General features: G+C 37.8%; 2 protein-coding genes across 5 annotated transcripts in view; one reads left to right on the top strand and one right to left on the bottom strand.

Moving 5' to 3' along the window:
- The window catches only part of TRAPPC8 (trafficking protein particle complex subunit 8), a 56,876-nt gene extending 43,440 nt beyond the window's left edge, over window positions 1-13,436 (top strand). For 2 of the 4 annotated variants that reach the window (XM_074576912.1, XM_074576910.1), the window contains 4 exons: window positions 7,074-7,121; window positions 8,543-8,688; window positions 10,247-10,336; window positions 12,381-13,436. In XM_074576912.1, coding sequence (XP_074433013.1) covers window positions 7,074-7,121; window positions 8,543-8,688; window positions 10,247-10,336; window positions 12,381-12,615 — 519 coding nt within the window. In that variant the 3' untranslated portion in view covers window positions 12,616-13,436. The remainder of the gene's footprint in view (window positions 1-7,073; window positions 7,122-8,542; window positions 8,689-10,246; window positions 10,337-12,380) is intronic. The other 2 variants (XM_074576911.1, XM_074576909.1) reach the window with 1 other exon arrangement.
- Window positions 13,437-16,694: 3,258 nt separating this feature from the next.
- On the bottom strand, window positions 16,695-17,870 carry LOC141738358 (cation channel sperm-associated auxiliary subunit delta-like). Its single transcript, XM_074573554.1, is given in 3 exon segments — window positions 16,695-17,514; window positions 17,516-17,769; window positions 17,861-17,870. Coding segments are annotated over 3 exon segments (954 nt in total). The 3' UTR covers window positions 16,695-16,824.
- Between the last annotated feature and the right edge of the window lie 676 nt (window positions 17,871-18,546).

Raw genomic sequence — 18,546 nt, 5'->3', positions numbered from 1 at the left:
GTCATCTGTATTGAAATAGCTAGGCTCAGTTTAAAGATGAGAAGAGCATATACGAGTAAGTATACTGCTGTGCAGTTGTTGGAGTAAACTGTTCTGTGGTATTTCAGGGTAGAACTAGGAGCTTATTAATGGTACTAAGTCAAAATTAACAACTGTTTCATAACAAGGCTAATAGTAAAATGGTGAAATTATTTTTGAGTGTTACAAAATCAATTTTATAAATTCTTCTATGTGCAACTTTTAAGTGAAGACCTTTAGTATAAAATGTTAGAACAGCAGAAACACTGGAGCAGTTAAAAAGATATTGAAAGCTCCATTAGAATTGATCCATTAATAGCATGTTACTTCACTTTGAAGTTTTATAGCCTATTTGATTGTTCAAAGAAAATAGCATCTGTAAGAAATTGGTGGATGTCTACTGGTACATGAATCAGTAGCAACTATGGAAGCTATAGATAAGTTTCTGTAAAAACGTCTATACTAGACGCAATTTATGCGTGTGAAGAAGACTAATGTGCAAAATAAAAAGAAACAAGTCTTGTTTAGTCTTCTGAGCAGTACCTTGCTGTTCCGTCTTGCTTTGGTGCCATTGTGATGTTCTTGCCAATGTTGCAAACATCATATATAGCTTTTAGTGATCTCTTACTCAAAAGTGCAGCAGGTAATACTGTATATTAATTTTGTCAAGAAAACAATGTAGGACAAATTTATGTTTCTATACATACCATGCTATAATGTAAGTAGTGAATTACTCTGAAGCTGTGCACTTGGCTTTGGTTCATAAGCCTTTAAGTGTTTTTACATCATTAAGATGACTTTTCCATTTGGTTCTTTGTGCTATGAAATGGACGGGAAGGGACATGTAGTTTGAGCTAAACTGGCTGGTGTTCTTTGGTACTGAAAAATAGGACAGTTCAAGTTCTAATGTCTGAAGATTATTTTTTTCACCTAACACTGCTCCCCCACCCCCCCACCCCCCCCAAAAAAAAAAGAGCCTTTGCTGCACATGTGGGCTCAAGCTATGCTGAGCAATACTAGGCTGTATTGGTCTAATGACAACTGCCCACTGTGGTATTACCTTTCCTGTTTTAAGGCGTACGTAGAACAGTTGATCACACTGTAGACATCTGAAGTTAAGAGAGAAAAGACGGTGGACTAATTCTGATCTCACTGAGGTTTGGTTCTAGCAAACAGGTGGGAAGAGAAGTAGGAATGAATCAGATGTGCATCCTAAAGTAAATAGATGACTGAACAGGCTAGGTATAGAAACTTATGTTTCTTGTTGACTGCACTGGAAATCTAGTTGTCCGGATGAAATTCAGTTTCAAACTAAAAGAAATTAATCTTGCCACCAGCAGCAAGGAGGATCCATTTGTACCCTCGATTTGTTTTAAGGAAAACATGCTACTACATTAGCATTCTCTGTCTATAATCTGTTTCTCATCTATTATTATTATAATTACATTTAAATAGATGTTATATTGATTATTGCATTAACTTTCTTCAGCATAAGGAACATACTTCCTTTGAAACATTCTGTACCTGGGTTTGAAGCAAAAATGCATCTGTGTTGTGATGCAGTTGAAATCTGGTATAAGAGTAATGGTGGCTGTTTTTAATAAATGCGTAAAGTCTGTCCCCATGGTAACCAAAGCCCAGATTTAACTTGTATTTTAAGAGCCCGTAATCTCAGGACTGCTGAGAATTGAGAAATTTCATATGCTCATGTACTACTTTTTTTAATTGGCACTCTGTACTGTGAGGAGAGTAGATAAACTCTGCTGAGATGGGAGGTGAGGTATAAAAAATGAAGTGATTTGAGACCTCGCAGCCATTTACTTTGTGCACACTTAAAAATTAAAAGAACCCCCAAAATAGGATTAAATGAGGCTAGAGAAAATTATATACTTACTGTATTAAGGACTGCACATTGCCTTTGAATTACCGTGCTCTTGCATTAAAGTTATACAAGCAGTAAAAAGCTGGGGAGGGGGGGAAATCCCAAAAGTTACTTCTATCTTAACACTTCCAATATATAGTTTCAAGACTTATAACATCACATTCAAGTAGTTTGTCTTGTAAATCTGTATTTATTCTCTAAGTCATAAACAGGGTTGGAAACTCTAGACTGTTCCTGAATGTCTTGTGATGACAGTATAGAAGTTGTTTTCTGTCCTCTAGACAGCAGAGGGAGATGGAGATACATGCTTTTTACCAACACATGTTGGTTACCAGTTCTTAAATGATAAAGAACTGTTCAGATCTGAAAAAATAGATTTATTTGCAGATTATGAATAGGGTGTCACCTAGGATGCAAGAGTCTGTTCCATGTATTTCTCTTCAGCAACTTTCCTCTTGATTTGGGCTGCTTCTACTTCCTGCTGTTGCAACCAGGAAAGGAATTTTTGTCTGGCAATACAGCCATCCCCAGCCAAGAACAGTCTCACAATAGACATGGAGAAAACGCAAACAAGACTTCTCTCTGTAGCCCCTTTCTCTTTTTTTTTTTTTTTTTTTTAGCCCTCTGAGAAATGACTCAATTCTCAGCTGAATTCATCAAATAACTATGTTGAACAAATTAAGATAGCTTGCTTTATATGTTGGTTAAATTGTATGTACTGGTTGGCTTCTGCTGCTTTGACTATGGTATCTCTCAGACAAATTCTTTGCCAGCTTTTAAGGATTTAGTTTGGATTTATAGAAGCTTCTAGAACTGTTCAGGGAAACAAAGCTGCAGGAAAGCAGTGTAGTATAAGAGCAGTGGGTCTGTATTCATTGGCACTATTGTGTTTCTCAAGTTCTTCCAGCAGTTGCTGGTAGATTGGTAGTTGGGTGTACTGATATAATGTCATCTTTATCGTATATCTAAGCTAAGATGTCAGACTGGCTGAGGTGCAAGGACAGATGGTTACTTCTGCATGGTTCATTGTGGAACATTTAATGCATACAACAGGGATGTGGAACAGACAGCAGGATGCGATTATTCCTGTATTGCAGTGGCATAACTTGCCATAGTATTTGATAAAATCAAGATAAGACCTCTGCTTTCTATAAAACACAAGGTAGTGGGGTTTGCAGGAGGCTTAAAATATTTTTCTGCGTAAAATTTCTGTATGTACCCACATAAAAAGAAAGAAAATAACAGTAAAATTCTATACAGTTTTACTTGGAAGGTCAAAATACATGTGCGTCTTTTTCTTCCCGTGTTCAAAACAGAATTGTGAATGCTGAACTCTTTTCATTCTAACCGAGACAATGATAACTGTAACTTTGAAGCTTACTAATTTTCTGCCATGGAATACAATTTTTTTCTTTTACACTACAATGTGGTTTTTTTTTTTATTTAACTCCATGGCATTGCTTTTGAGCATAGGTTACTGGACACAGTAGACTTATCAAGCGATGTGATGAGCTACTTGCATCTTTATGTTCTAGAAGTTTGGAATTGTAACACATAGTATGCTGAAGGAACACTTAAAGAATATTGACTCTGTTAAAGCATTTCTTTGTTTCATATAGAAAGCTTGCTGAAAAGCTTCATATAGAAAAGCTTACATTTATCTTCCTATCCTTTCTCTCACTTTTTTTTTGCAAAAATAGCCTTTTGCTAAAGGTAGGGAAAAATGCTAAATATAGTTTATTTCCTTGAATCAAACCACAAAAGGTGCCACAAAGTGATACATTACAGTCACTAGCAATGGTGTGTGAAGAATAAATCACGTAAGATGTTAAAGTGAATAGGTGTGAAGATGTGTTAGCAGTAGCTGTTAGAGTCCAAATAGTAAAAGCCTCACTAATAAAAATTAGCTGTGTATTTGTAACCAATGGCTGTTCTTTTTTGACAGTGATACTGCTATGGGTTCCGTTTCTCTTCTGAAACTTACATTCAGGAATCAGGTTGTTTTAACTGAAGGTCAACTTGCGATTGCACTTGAAATACAGCTATTCTGTCTCTTGTTCTTGACCTCTCTACCATAACTTAGTAAAAGGACTAAAATTTCAGATACTTTAAACATCTGTTCATTCAGGGCTGTTGATCAATATTATTTCTTATTGCCGTCTTCCATATTTTTCTGATCTGATGAATTCAATCCAAAAGGAAAAGCACAGTGTAATGCGGTGGAATGGAAGTAGTAGTGTGGGGCTGGGGCATTTGCCACGCTTAGGATTGGCAAAGCCTTCACACTGATGGAAGGTGAGAAGCAATCTAATAGAGGCGTGTCACTTGGGCATGCTGGCATGTTGTGAATACTGTGTCCATACTTCTGAAATACATTAGCATGTGAGTGTAAACTTAGTTTTGACTGAAGTCTAGATGAGATAAAGTGGCTACGAGTGTGTTTTAGATCAGGCATACTTTTTTTTAAGAGACTGTCCCCATGTACAGCACTCTGTTTTCATTGTGAAGTGGTCTTGTAACGCACAAAGTGGAGAGCTGCCAGGCAGAATTAATCTAGATATGCTCCAGGACTGCACATGGTGTGCTTCTGTGCTGCTCAGTCAGTCCTGTGGATTAGACCAGTGCTAGCCCAAAGTAAAATCCATAAATGCATTTAGCACAGATGCAGGCTTGTTGTCAGCATTGCATTTGAGAGATGATTATTTTTGGTAACACTGCTTCTTAATGTAGATGTAACTTAGTGAGGCAGCAATAGTTCAGTTGGAAGTAGGAATTTTGAAAGGTAGGAGAGGGTAGGGTTTAAATAATTTTGCTTTTCCTAACAGTGAATTACTGGAAGTGACATGTTATGCTAGTTCATATTTTTTTTGTTTTACAGAGTTCATGGGGAGGGATACTTGAGTCAAACACAGCTTTAAACAGGCTTAGTGGGGGGAAAGCAAAATTCTTAAGAGTAAACATCAAGAGCTGAAGTGTACATTTTTACTCTGAATTAATGTACCAGTTACTGTACCGATTTTGTGAGGACTGACTTACGTTATTGTCATGAATGAAATATTCGAAATAGGTGAAAAATTGTATCTGATGCTTTACCCATTGATGGACTGCAGAGCTGATGACAATATTTATGCTTTCAGATGCATTATTACTGGTGTCTTAGTAAAATACTATTCCTGGAGTCGTCGTTTCTATAGTTAGGAGCTAGAATAAATGTAGATGAGTTACATGGTAAAGGAAACCGACTTAAAACTGAGGTTTTGAAATGGAAGTTCTCTGTTCTAAAATGGGAGAGGGAGAAAGACACATCACTTGGGATCTCTGTCTTACGTGTTGCTTTCATATATTCTGCTTTTACTTATGCTTAGTGTTGTTCCAGAGTTTCCTATGTAGATTTTCTTGTATGCTGTGCATATTGGTCCTTCATACTTGACTGAGCATGTTAATAATCCTTTTGGCTGCGTGTAACTTGTGATTTATAGGGCAAATGTGCTGAATTTCCATATAACTTGGAAATCAAATTGTGGTGCTTAATTTCTCCTAGTACGTTTAAGAGCACATTGCCCAAGTCATTGAGAAGACTGGTTTTGAAATTGAAAACTTCAAGTTGTCTAAAATTATGTAGAAAAATCCTTTAAAATGATTGCACGTAAAGATACCATCACTTCCATCCATCTGATGGAAAGGAAGAACTTTTCAATTTGAAAGTGCATTCTAAGATATTAAAGAATACGTTATAGACAGACTTGTCTATTGCATCTATCAGATAATGCAAAAGATGTTTTGAATGGTGTAAGTTCTGACTTTTCAAACTTTTAGCTTAGTGCAGTTGCAGGAGATATCTAAATCCAGTGTGAATGACTAATATGTAATTTCAGAAGTGTAAGTGATAGTATGTAACTTTGTTTCAAAGTAGCTAAACATCAGACTCTAAAGATCCAGGCTTTTTTATAACTACGAAATAAGCGAAGATATGGAGACTCTTCTACTTGGAACAGTAGGCTTGTGTCTAATTTTAAGTATATTTGTTTGAAGCTAGCCTTTGTAAATGGCTATGGGCAGCAAAAACTTTTCTAAGAATAGAAACAGCTTTCCTAGCACCAGTTGCACAGTGTGTATGTAGCTCTTGGAAAGCAACTGTGGGAGTAGTGTGGTTCTGGTGCTGCTGCCCTTTGTGTGCTTTGAGTCAAAAACCAAAAAGCATAAAAATGCAGCTATGAAATTTAAAACAGTAACTCCCCTGTGTACAGTTCTTCCAAACTCTTCTTATGATGAAGGCTCTTCCAGTCAAGTTATCTGTACCTCTACCGTTATGTATGAATGAGACCTTCAAATTACACCTTAAGCAATTTTTTAAAGGGAACGTCTTAACCATTGTTTTGGCCTTTTTGTATATGGTGTTTGCTGTCTATTGGAACCTGCGGCACTTCTGGAGTCTTTGGAAGGAACCGTAATGGGTCAACAAGCAGACTTTAGGTGTCGGAATTCTTGTTATTGGCTTAAAAAAGGCAGTACTCCCTTTGGACTGGTATTCTAGGAGTTCAGCAACAAAATGCTATCTGTTTACTTCTCAGTTGTTTTTTTTTTTTTTTACTTTGTTTCTAAGCGTAAATAACCTAAAGACTTGAGGCTGTTACCTGCTTTGTGCATATTCTTGAAGGGAGGATACAGGTGCCCAAGTAGGTATGGACACCTTTTTTCAAGCCTTGATCCAATTTCCCAAGCTCCAGAGTAGGGCAGGAGTTTTATGCATCCTTAAACTTAGCATTTCTTATTAGCTGCCTCCAGCTCCTGATCTGTATGCACAGCTGTATTTGGAAGTGCTTAATTCTGTGCTGAACCATTAGGTAAGAGAATCATGTACTAAATGTCATGTTTTAGCCTTTGTTCTAGGTACACAATTGCAAAAAAACTAGTCTTTGAGCAGCTGAACTTGGAGAGACAGATATCTCTTCTGAATCTGACACCCAGAGGCTGACTGGAATTAAGGTTTAGCTCTGTGATGGTAAATGGTTAATCTTACTGCTTTCCAGTCCTTCAACAGAGGTGTGATATTAGAACTAAAGGTTTTAAATATTAATGGCACTCTGGTACTTTCACCAGTAAATGTTCCTGCTGCATTTCATGATGTTCTTGTCTATTTGTAGAGATAAACCTTCGTATTTGTCTTTTGTAGGGTTTTAAAAAAATACTCGGGAATTCTGATTGGGAGGACTTGGAACAGGTAACTGACTCTAGGGCAAACTACAGTGCGTAGGATATTGATATGTGGTCGAGGGCATTGAATAACTGGTTGGACTGTAATTTGAGGAGAAAGATAATTTAAATGAAAACCTGTAATCTTATCTCTCGGGTGTTTCATGTTGTCAATTTTCATAAAGTTAGATAACCGTAGGGTAGGGTGGAAATACCATATTCATTCAATGCTTAAAATATATTTCATTGTTACTGTGAAATATCTTTTTTCTTCTCAAATTACTTTTTAAGAAAACTACTCTTTCTTTCAAGAGGAAAGAATTGCAAACCTGATAAAACATTTGATGTTGTCTTGGTATTACCAGCACAGGCAAACAGTGACTGAGACGTTCATACATATTGCAGAATACCCAGTGTGTCTGTTACTTTGAGTCAGGTTTTGTTGCTGATAGTATTTCTTTTCAATTTAGAAGGTACAATCCATCACCCTTAAATGAAAAGTATTAGTTTATTACACTGTACTGACTTATTGATGGCTTTTTAAAATATTCTTTCACATGCTTCTAGTAGTCAGTCATGCTTATTGCTGCAAATTTCTTTTTTTTCTAAAGGTGTACTTTTTGCAGAATAGATTCATAAGGGTATACTAAAAGTCAGCCCCTTCCTGAATAAATCCTGCTTGCAAAACAGATTAGATGATGTTGGACAGAGTTACAGTAGCACTGGAATGCTGGACCAAATGCAGCCTGATTGCCTCATTTGGTGTTGCATCTTGCTGTATCATCTAATTTCTTCTGCTTCAGAGATTGATTCTGCCCACGGGGTTAGGATGAATCCCAAGTAGTGTGTCAGTGCTTGACTTGGGTTTTCAGCTGGGGACAAAGGTAACTTCCATATCTGCAAGAGCTTGCTATACAGTTTTTAAGATACTCTGCATTAAATCCTTCTGTCGTTGCTAGCATCTTCCTATAAACTTCTGTTTGCTTTACTTTGTATCTGTTTTGGGAAACTTGGACATTGGTTTTCCTGTTGTGAACTTCCCAGGGCAGGTGATGGATATTTTGGGGTTATTTTAGGTACAGCTGCTGAACAGGGAATTGTGTAAATGCTATCCCTTTTTCCTAGAGGCAAAACAAAAACCAAACACTAACAAACTACTGCAACAATAGCATGCTTTTGTGAAACTTGCATGGACATGTTTTCACAAGCAGCTGTGAAATCTGTCTGAAAATAAGGTAACAGATAAGTCATATCAATTCCTCATCTAGCATGCTTAAATACAAAACACATTGGGGAAAAAAACTGTAAGTGTCATGATTCTGTAGACTTGTTTCCCTGGAGTTATAGTTCATAATGGAAAATCGTGGCTTCTGTGACTGGATTTCTTGTGTTGCATTGCACCGTACCTTATATCAGTATTTTAAATGTCATTCTGAATTTGTGTTTCAGGAATTACCAGAAATGGTTCTCCTAAAGTTTTTTCGACCAGAAAACACACCAGTACCTGCTAGACCAACACCAGAGCAGCTTTCTAATCTTATCAAGACAAGTCTTCATTATCCAGAGTCTTTCAATCATTCTTTTCAGCAAAAAAGGTTAGTACAATGTTTTCTTTAGAAACTTTTGAAATATTGTTAATTTGACATAAGTCCTCTTGAGAGATGCTATGTGGGTTATGATACAAAAGATAAGTCTGGTATGCAAAGATGAAATCTTGCTCAATTCTTAAGCTCACTTCTTCAGAATTTTATAGGTAAAATGGCAGTTTCGTGTAGAGAAACAGGCTGTAATACCACAGTTCACAGTTTTAATGTTAACAAGTAATGTTATCAAACTTACCGAAAGAAAAATAAATACTCTGCTGCCTTTGTTTATTTTTGGTGTCAGAGTAACCAGTGTGACTACTCTGAGAAGCTAGACAGAAAGTAAGAGGCACTTTTAAGTCAAAAGAACTGTTATGTCTACAGCATCTGACTTGCCAAGATTAGCTGCACGTGGTTCTGATTTATGTCAGAAAAAAAGATGGTAACAAATCAGATCACTGGGGCTTGTCACCTGGAGGAATATCAGAATTAACCTTTGTAAAAAAAAAAAAAAAAAAAAAAAAAAGTAGATTGCTGGAGTGAATTAGTTGGGGCCTGTAAAATCCACTAATCTTTCAAAATTAAAATACATGAACAAAGCCCCCTGGATTTATTTCCAGATATGAAATGAACTGTACTCAAAACATAAAGATACCTATTTATGTTTGAGTTGATTTATCTGATAACTTCTACTGTGTTAACTTTTTTCTGAAATTTCAGTTAATAAAGTAAGTTGCAAAAAGAAAGGGATTTCTTTATAAAACCTATCATTTAAATGTTTTATAACGTGGCATATTTTAATGTCAGTTACAAAGCATGAATTAACAAGTTCATATCCTATTCGTTGAAGTTGGTAATTGTTCTTTTCTTGTTGGTCAAGTTTAGGATATTTAAACTGTTAAGCAATAGCAATCCCTCGTTGCATACATAGAGCTGTTGCAGCTGCAGTAGTCTGTGTACCTGCCTGTGAATATCTTGCGGTCTTTCTTGCTGCAGCATTATTTCTAAAAACAATCATACTAATTGTGAACAAGCAGAATATCAACTAACTGTATTAATTTTATTCAGGGTAAAGTCTTAAATTAACACTAAATGTGTATGTGCTGTCTGTTCCGTTTGGGCGCTGTTCTGGCTAAAACTAGGCAGTTCCTTTACAAGAGGCAGTGCAGAAGAAAAGTACCTAGACAAAATGTACTAAACAGCAGTTCAGAGAATAGCATACTAGACCACGTTATCTCATTCTGAAATGTCTCTTGTCGTAACAGTAGATTTCCTGTAAAATAAGGCGGTATTTATGCTTTTGCTAGCCTTTCTCAGCTGGGCAAAGGAGGGTGGTAACTTCATTTGCCTCAGTTGAGCCAATGCTGTTTGCCTCAACTAATAGCTTTTACTATAATTTGCTCTAGTCAATGTAAGTGATTATGTTGCTGTGTACACTGACTGTTGTGTAATAGAAAACTGCATGTTAATTTTATCATACTTGGAATTTATTTTAACTATTTAAGAGTATAATTAAGACTATCCAGAGTCAGACATTTTTCCTTTACTATGGAACTATTTCTCGTTGCAGCCTCTGTCTGGTACCTGTCACTCTCCTACTTTCCAATTGTTCCCAGGCTGTTGTAGATGTGATGATTGATTTGAGGCATAAAACAGCAAGGTAATGTATGAATGTTAATTTAAAAGTACTTTCTGAGAATGCTTCTTAGTTTTGGGGAGTCTTTTAAAGTTTTAACTATATTAAAGATCTAGAATAGGATTTTTTCAACAGTGGCTTCTTTGAAAGAATGGAAGGTGATAAAGACTTCATACAGTCAAATGGGAGTCTTCAGTCAGTGCTCAAATTTTACTTTGGTTCTGACTACTGCTAGTTGAATTGTGACTCTTGAATAGTTAAACTCTGCAGAGCTTTTCTAGGAAAGTGGAAATGCTTTTGATCTTCAGTAGCCTTACTTTATTAAACATACATTGTTGAGTGTTCATTTTTAAAATATCAAGTAATTTGTAGAAAACAACTTTTGAAGCTTAAACAAGTACATCCTACTGCAGTTTGTCTTAGTATAAAAGCCAAAGGTATTTTTAATGCTTCCCCTAGGTTTATCAGCTGATTCTTATGACTAGTTTTTTTTCTTGGAACTGAAGTATTATGTGCAAAAACATTAGCACTGAGGAAATGTTTTGTGAATCGCTTCTAAAAGCTTTACTAAGGATTTTGGTGGGAGAGAGAATTCAGTACCATGATATACCATTGTAAATTCTTCTGCTTCTTTTAAAACTCATGTGTAATTCAGGTGGCATCTCCTCTTCCCTGCCTTCTGCCCCTGGTAGACATAATGCTACTTGATCTGCTTACCACAGAACAGACTGTGATATTCTTGACTGAATATTCTTGGGGAGGGAGGCAGATTCTTGAAGACACTCAGGTAGGCTTAGTCATGGGGGACCATTGGCTTCTTGCCAACAGTCCACCCAGGCAAGTAAGAAGTTAAAAGCACAGAGCCTTCTGAACACAGTTTCAGAAACAGAGGACGGAAGACTTAAGCCTTCTGGTTTATTTATCAGTTAAGAATAGGAAGGTATTCACTGATCTGGTGTTTTTTCACAAGGCAATGATGTTTTATAACAGCATTGTAAAACATGTCTTTGGAAGGATATTGTAGTTCATGTGCTCTGAAACATCTTAAAAACAGACAAAGCCCCAACACCCCCACAGCTTATTAATGCAACGTCCCTAAAGAAGTGTATATCCTTGTTGATAATTTCTGTGTGACATAAACTCTGATTTAACTCTAACTCTTGGGACAGGCATAAGAATGCTTTATATAGGAATTCCTAAAACTGACGGTTTGGATCTTTTTACGATGTCTATTGTTAGTGTTGTGTGCCTGTTCTGTAGAAAGCTAGGAATGCACTGGAATTCATCATTATACATATAAGTAATGTTCTGTATGTAACATACAGTATACTAGGAACAAAATAAATGCTGTAAAGATTTGTACTGATTCATTTGAGCCAAGGGGAGAGCTGCTGCAATGAGCATGTTAAGTGTGAGTCAGAGAACATAAAGTATGTGGTAATAAGTAAGGACCCAGAGTTAAATTTAGCTGATGGGTAGACGTAGGGATGCATAAAGATAACCAAGGGTACCTTAGGTAATCTGTCTCAGTGTGTGTATATGTTTGTGGGGATGTGGATGCAGTAGAAAAGAGGCCGTACAGACATGACCTTTTTTGAAGCTGCATTTAATATCTCGATAAAATGTTAAGTGCAGTTCTGTCTATACCTATGGTCACAACTGTTACCTGTTCAAAATCTAGCTTTGTCTTGCTAGAAAAACTTTGAGATTAAAGATAAGGGGCATGTGTGGAACAAAAAAAGCACAATGCATTTGGGCAAGGTGGTGACTTAAGGGAAGTTATTGTAGGCAAGCAGTCAAAAAGACTCAGCAAATTCCAAGACATCAAAGACAAGTGGCAGCGGGCACTCTCACATCCAAAGGCTGCCAGAATAGTAACTTAAGTTCCCAGCTCCTGACTTCTGAAAATAAGTTTTCAGGAAGCATAAACAAGCATATCTTTGTAATGGGCTGGTCAGGGGGACACAGTGCATTCTATCTTGGGAAAACTGGAGCTCAGAGGGAATGATGTAAACTGGTAATATATGCTTCAAATGCAGACAAATAATGTTGTTATCTTCTCTTTCAGCCCAGAAGCATTAGAAATCCATGGATCTTTTACATGGCTTGGGCAAACACAGTACAAGCTTCAACTAAAAAGCCAGGAGGTCTATAGCTTGCAGCTGAAAGCTTGCTTTGTTCATACAGGTGTCTATAATCTCGGAACCCCCAGAGTATTTGCCAAGCTAGCGGACCAAGTTACTTTGTTTGAAACGAGTCAGCAGAACTCCATGCCTGCACTGATTATTATCAATAATATCTGACCACTTCCTGGGGAAAAAAAAATCACACTAAAAAACAAAATAAATGGGATTCTTTTCTTATATTGCTGGTTGACATTTTGCTGCAGTTTTTGGAAATAGCACCTCAAACATCTAACTTGTTACTAAAGATTGCGTAGGAGAAAAAATAGCGAAATATTCAGACGACTTGTCACTTTGTTTCTCAATGCAACGCACGTTGGACTGAAAATACATCTATCCTTTTATAATATATTTCTTCTCTGGTAATTAAGATACTCATAACACAAAATACACTTTAAGTCCAGATCTGAACATATTTGTATGTCCTATGCCCTGTCAGAAATGCAGCTTGACTGCTGTTACAACTTCCAGCATGGTGTGTTTAATATTTGTGGCTGTATTAGGATACGGTTCAGGAAGAAACCCTCATTGGCTTTTTCCTGTCTGAAGCCATTAGTCATGATAAATCCCAACCTTACTGTGACGGTCAATAAGGTCTCTCAAATCCATTTTTGTTTCTCAGTTCTTTAGTTTAAAATCTTGTTTTGAGTTCTCATGTTTATGGAAGCTAGTGACCTTTCAAGGTTTACATACAAGTCCCACCTAAGGTGTTTAAAAAAAAATTAATTTCTTCAACCAGTTTGAGTATTTTCTCATTCATCTCAATGCAGAATGCACTATTTCACAACCATGAGATTGTCATTTAAATTGTCACTTACTTTATTATGTAACTATAACAATTGATCTGTTTTAAAAAAAAGTACTCAAGATTTTCAAGAAATGTATTATATTTATAACAAATGTACTGTAAATAGAATAAAACATACACCATATTCACTGTACGGATTTGTGACCCTTCTTCCTTTTCGTACAGCTGTGGCAATCTACAGGTGCTGATACTGGTTACATATGTTTTCTGCACTGTCTTCATTGTGGCCCTCTTTGCTCAGGTGAAGTTCCTGCCCTGTTGCCATGTGTAGCGTTGGTGTACATCAAAACTTGTAGCGGCTGCTGTATTTGCCTTTTGAGTTCTTATCCGATGTTCCCAGGTACAACCCAGAAGTCTGGGAAATCTGTTACTTGTGGTGTGCTGGGGATTTTTAATTTGAGTAATAGCTGCTGAAGGTAGAGAGGGCTGTGTGAAGCAATCTGGTACAGCAAAACCAGCTCGGAGTTGGGAGTTACAGTTTATGATGGGTTAGCTGAGTACAAGGAAAACTGAGCATCTAAATAAACCTAATGCTTCTGACAGTCTGCTCTATCTTGTGGCTGAAGGAGATTTCTTAATAGGACAATATTGTACATCTGCCTTCAGATGCATTTTTTCTTTTTAGACAAGGTTTCCATTTTTGCTCGTTCAGTACTACTGTATGACTGTCTCTGGGATTTAAGACTTCCTGAAAAGCCTTGGAACACATGCACAGCTCGTGTCCCTTCATAGTCGCACTTATAGGGCTGTGGACCATGGTAACCAATCAATAGAATACTTGAGTATTATCTAACAATGAATACGTTGCTTCAGGAATTGAGTTATTCTTTTCTTGGGCAGATTGGCAGACTGATCTTTCTAAATGGTTCTTGGCATTGTAGCCTTAAGCTATGTCATCAGTCCTCTTTACATCTTGGCACTCTTTTTAGGGAAAGAGAAGCCATCATTGATGCCATTCAGCTACTCAGCTGTAGGCCACAATATTCTAAGTCACAGTTGGTGAATTTTTAAGACTTGTTCAAATACTCAGTGGCACAAGTCACATTATTCTGATAGAGGATGTCTCCACGAGAGTTTTGTGAGAAGTTTAACTGCTTTTCAGCCTGTCAGAAGAAACTGGTAGAGACAAGTGGTATCTTCTGTGATTTCAAAGTTGCACCGCCGTAAAGAGCAGGCTTGACTACCCGCAGAAACTACCAGGCTGTCCTGGTACTGCTGACTGGTATATTACTTGTCAGTGATTCTAACTTTTAGATTAAGTAAACCAATACTTGCCATGTCCGTTAGTGCTAATCTAGGTAAAAAAAAATGTGATAACACATTGTGTAGCTTGGCTTGAAGGACATACTGTGTGGAGACCCGTCTTGATGTTTCTGAGAACTTAGTGGTATTTTGCTTGTATGAACGGTCATGTCTCCAAAGTACTTACAAATAAAGCTGCTTAAGAATATTAGATGCTGCCAGGAGGTAATAGAAGTGAATAGGTGCCTGAATGGTACAAAAAAATCAGCTTCAATTGCTTGGAGTTGTTTGTGACACTATGTGACAAGGGTGCTGAGAAAGCTGCATGCCATGAAGAGTTAGAGAGAATGTAGAAAGCGTGCAGAGGGAACGGTCTGAGTGTGTCTCATGAAAGAGCAATGGGGACCTCAGCCAACGGGGAGGGGAAGGAGGAAGAGAGGAGCAGAGTTGGACACAGCTTTCCAAGTGAAAACCAAGGGCCTTCACCATAATGAAAAATAAGGATGATGTCTGGATGGTGCCTGTAGGCAGAACAATTGCCAAGGGAATGTGCCCAACTGCTGAACCAAGCAGGACCAAAATTTGGCTTTTTAAAAGATGAATGCTGTCATTGGGGTACATCTAGTGAAAGCAAGGAAGCTTGTCAGAAGGATTGAAAAGGAAAGGGGCAGGTTTAGAGAAACTGTGGGAAGAAGGATGGGATCTCGCAGCTTGAAGCCAGACAAAAAGGAAGAAGCCGAGCAGAGCAGCACAAGGACAAGCCCTGGGAGACAAACATTTTCTGTGAACAGGTATTGCCTGTTAAAAGTCTGCGTGCACCTTGAAGCTCCATTTCATTTGTTGTTCAGGCTGTCCGTCACAAATTCTGGAGTAATTATAATTGGTGGTTACTAAAAGAGACGGAGCCTTTAATTATTTTGTGGGCAAACAAAGACTGCTTCTAATGACTCCTGCAATTAGACTGGCTGCTGGTACGGCAGAAGGAAAGCCCAGAATCTCCTATATAAGCTTCATGAAGAGGCTACATTTTGTGCTTCAGTTATAATAGTTACCTGGAGATTTCTGTGATTCCTCTTACTGATCTAGGAGATGACTATGAATTCACAGCACGGTCTTGTGCCTTTTCTGGTCTCAAGCATCAACCCTGTCCACCTTTTAAAAAATGGTGGAAATCATACTAAATGTAATATTCCTCTTGGATTCTGTACTTCATTTTAAAACTTTTTTAGAAGGACTGTTTATGCCGATATAGGTGTGGAGTTCTCAGAACTTGTCGCCAGTCTTAACTTTTAAACTAAACTCTTCTATGCGTTGAAACAGGCAAAAAACCTGAACTTTAATTTATAGTTTAAATTACTTATGACGGAAACCCATCTTTAATGTCTCTATCTTAAACTACATTATTTACATCTTGTTTGAACATTCTATGTAATGGAATAAGGCCTTAACTAGCAATGAATACCTAGAAGTCATATGTATTGCAGATTCACAGGATTCTAAAATAGTTGTCTGAAATAGTTCATAGCAAAAGCAGTGTTAATTGTTGTCTAACTTGTAGACAAAATACCCAATTCCTTACTATTGTGGCTGGTTTAATTTTAACTGACTATTACTGTCGTCTTAGGAAAATGCCTACCAAATTACTTTAAATACATTAAAAAAATCCATCCTTACAATGGATGTAGAAATTCTAGAGGATGCTGGGCTTTCACAGTACAGTTATTAAGACAGGTGATTTTCTCCTCATATTCAGCTTGAGTGAAAAGCTGCGCCCTCTGTAGGAGTTGGTTACAGCTTCAAGTTGGGAAGTTTGGAGATAATTGGTCTTCGTCACACAGCCTGGATTGATACTGATTAGTAGGAAATCCCCTGAAGTCCACTTAATTAAAAAAAATGCTTCCTAAAATTAAATTTAAAAGCTGTCTTATTTCTGAAATCATGCACTTGTACTGGAAAGACTTTTGAACTATCTCTATGCTGAAACGAGTAGGACTAGCCACATAGTCAGTGAAAAATTCAGAATGAAAAATGAGGGGAAAAAAAAATAATGGGAAAAACAGATTAACAAGTATAAGCCATTGTAAAACAATCTCCCTTTTCAATTTCAAAATAATAAAACTTTCAACTTTCTAATTAGAAAAGAAGACATTGAGCTAGTGTCTCCATCGTGTTTTCATAACAACAAAACTTGCCTAAATAAAAGGGAAATTCTGCAGTTAGATTTCCCAGAGACTTTCAAAAATTCCATGCAAAATACTTTAACTCTCGCATCCCACTTTTTAGACTGATAAATGAGATAGGGAGTATCTTGTCAAAATCAAAAGTAAAATCAGAAAGACTGTCAGCGGTGCCCAGAAGTGTACGAAGTTCCTGGGAAAAGTGCTATAGACATATCCTGAGAAGGTTATGGATAAATCACAATAACTGTAAAATACATCCATTACAATGTCTTTAAAGATATATAGACCGTTGTATGGAGGGAAGGTGATCTTATTTTTATGTCCACCAAGAACCTGATACTTGACTGAGGGCCACTTTAACTCAGGTCCATTCCAATCCTTACAGCTCATGCGGTTTCTTCTGGTGCACGCAGTACGTGGATCTGGAGACTCCTGTTCCTCTAGCGAAGGAGTCCAGTTTTGAGGTTGAGAGATGCAGTTGGCATCATGTGCAGTCAAAAGATAATCATAGTTGTGCATTCCATTTGTTTCAAATGGAACAAATTTGGCAGGGAAATGCTCCTGAAATCTATTGCTTTCCTGTAACTCAAAACTTGGCACCCAAGGATTTTTATAATGTACCAGAAGAGGACATCCCAGATTTGTAAAGTTATATTTGATCTGTAGATTGTCCTGCTGTGTATCTTTCCTGGCAAGAAAATGTGAGTCAAATATGTTATGGCTGATTGTATAACTGAAATTATTTCTCAGTGCCGCTTCCTGAGCGAGTTCTTTGTCAGGTCCTGTTACATTTTTTTACAAGTCTGATGTGCTCTGCAGGTGGGCAGGACACCGCAACAAGTGCGGTCAGGGGAGCCACATCCATACAACCGATTGGGTTGTCACGTATGTCCACGGTGACAGTAGACATCTCCTTGTCACGTACATTGTTGCAGAAGTCAGTGTCTGCAAATTCAGAGAAATACTGCTGTTCCAGAACTATATGCAAGAGGTATTTGGTGTTTCCACCATATGTCAGTTCCACTTCTATTACGTAGGCACTGACTGAAAGCCAGCATATGGGGGTTGCTCACTGTCACCAAGGGAGTGGACCTTTTGCCTGGATTGGGCACAAATACGGCCTTCAAAGTCAAACTTTCATGCATGTCAATGTAATAGATCTTGTTCCAGAAATGTCCCACGAGGATCTCCACAGTGCAGGACTGCTGAGATCTCCAGACTCCTAACTGCAAGTTGAGCTTGCATTTATTGAAGTCACACAGCTGAGTAAAATTGCTAACCACAGGACTGAGGAAGGTTTCTTCAAACAACATCCCTGTGTTTTTCAAATCCATGCTCTTATCCTTGGCAATGTGCACCACACTTGTGACCTGGCTGATGCTGCTGTAGGAGACGTGTCTGTCCTGGGTCAAGACTGCAATCTGGGAGCCACTAACAATCACAAGTAAGAAACTGCTGTCAGGGAAGGTAGTGCTTTGAAGGGTCTCTGAGGGCACAACTGTCACTTCTTCTGTGATCAAGCCATGGTTGGCAGATATAAGCAAAGTATCTGTTGTCTAGAGGATGATGAAACCCCTCATGGTGTGGTTCTGGATACTGCAAAGCTTAGCAGGGCCTTTGGACAGCAGGTGGAAGGTGGTAGAGCTAGGGTTGGACATATGTGTGTTTTTGGCACCCTTATACCTGAAATAGGCCCCTGCCGCCTTCCCTGCCCCATGCTCTCTGCTTCTGTCGATCAGCAGGCCGTCATGGCAAAGGAGATGAAACTGTAGACCCTTAGAAGTACTCTTTGCTCTGTTGTACTGGTCTCAATGCGGGTAC

Source organism: Larus michahellis, chromosome 2 (assembly GCF_964199755.1).
Source record: "Larus michahellis chromosome 2, bLarMic1.1, whole genome shotgun sequence".
In the NCBI taxonomy this organism is placed as follows: Eukaryota; Metazoa; Chordata; class Aves; order Charadriiformes; family Laridae; genus Larus; species Larus michahellis.
The sequence above is the reverse complement of the archived record's forward strand: the minus strand, read 5'-3'. Positions and strand labels throughout refer to the sequence as shown.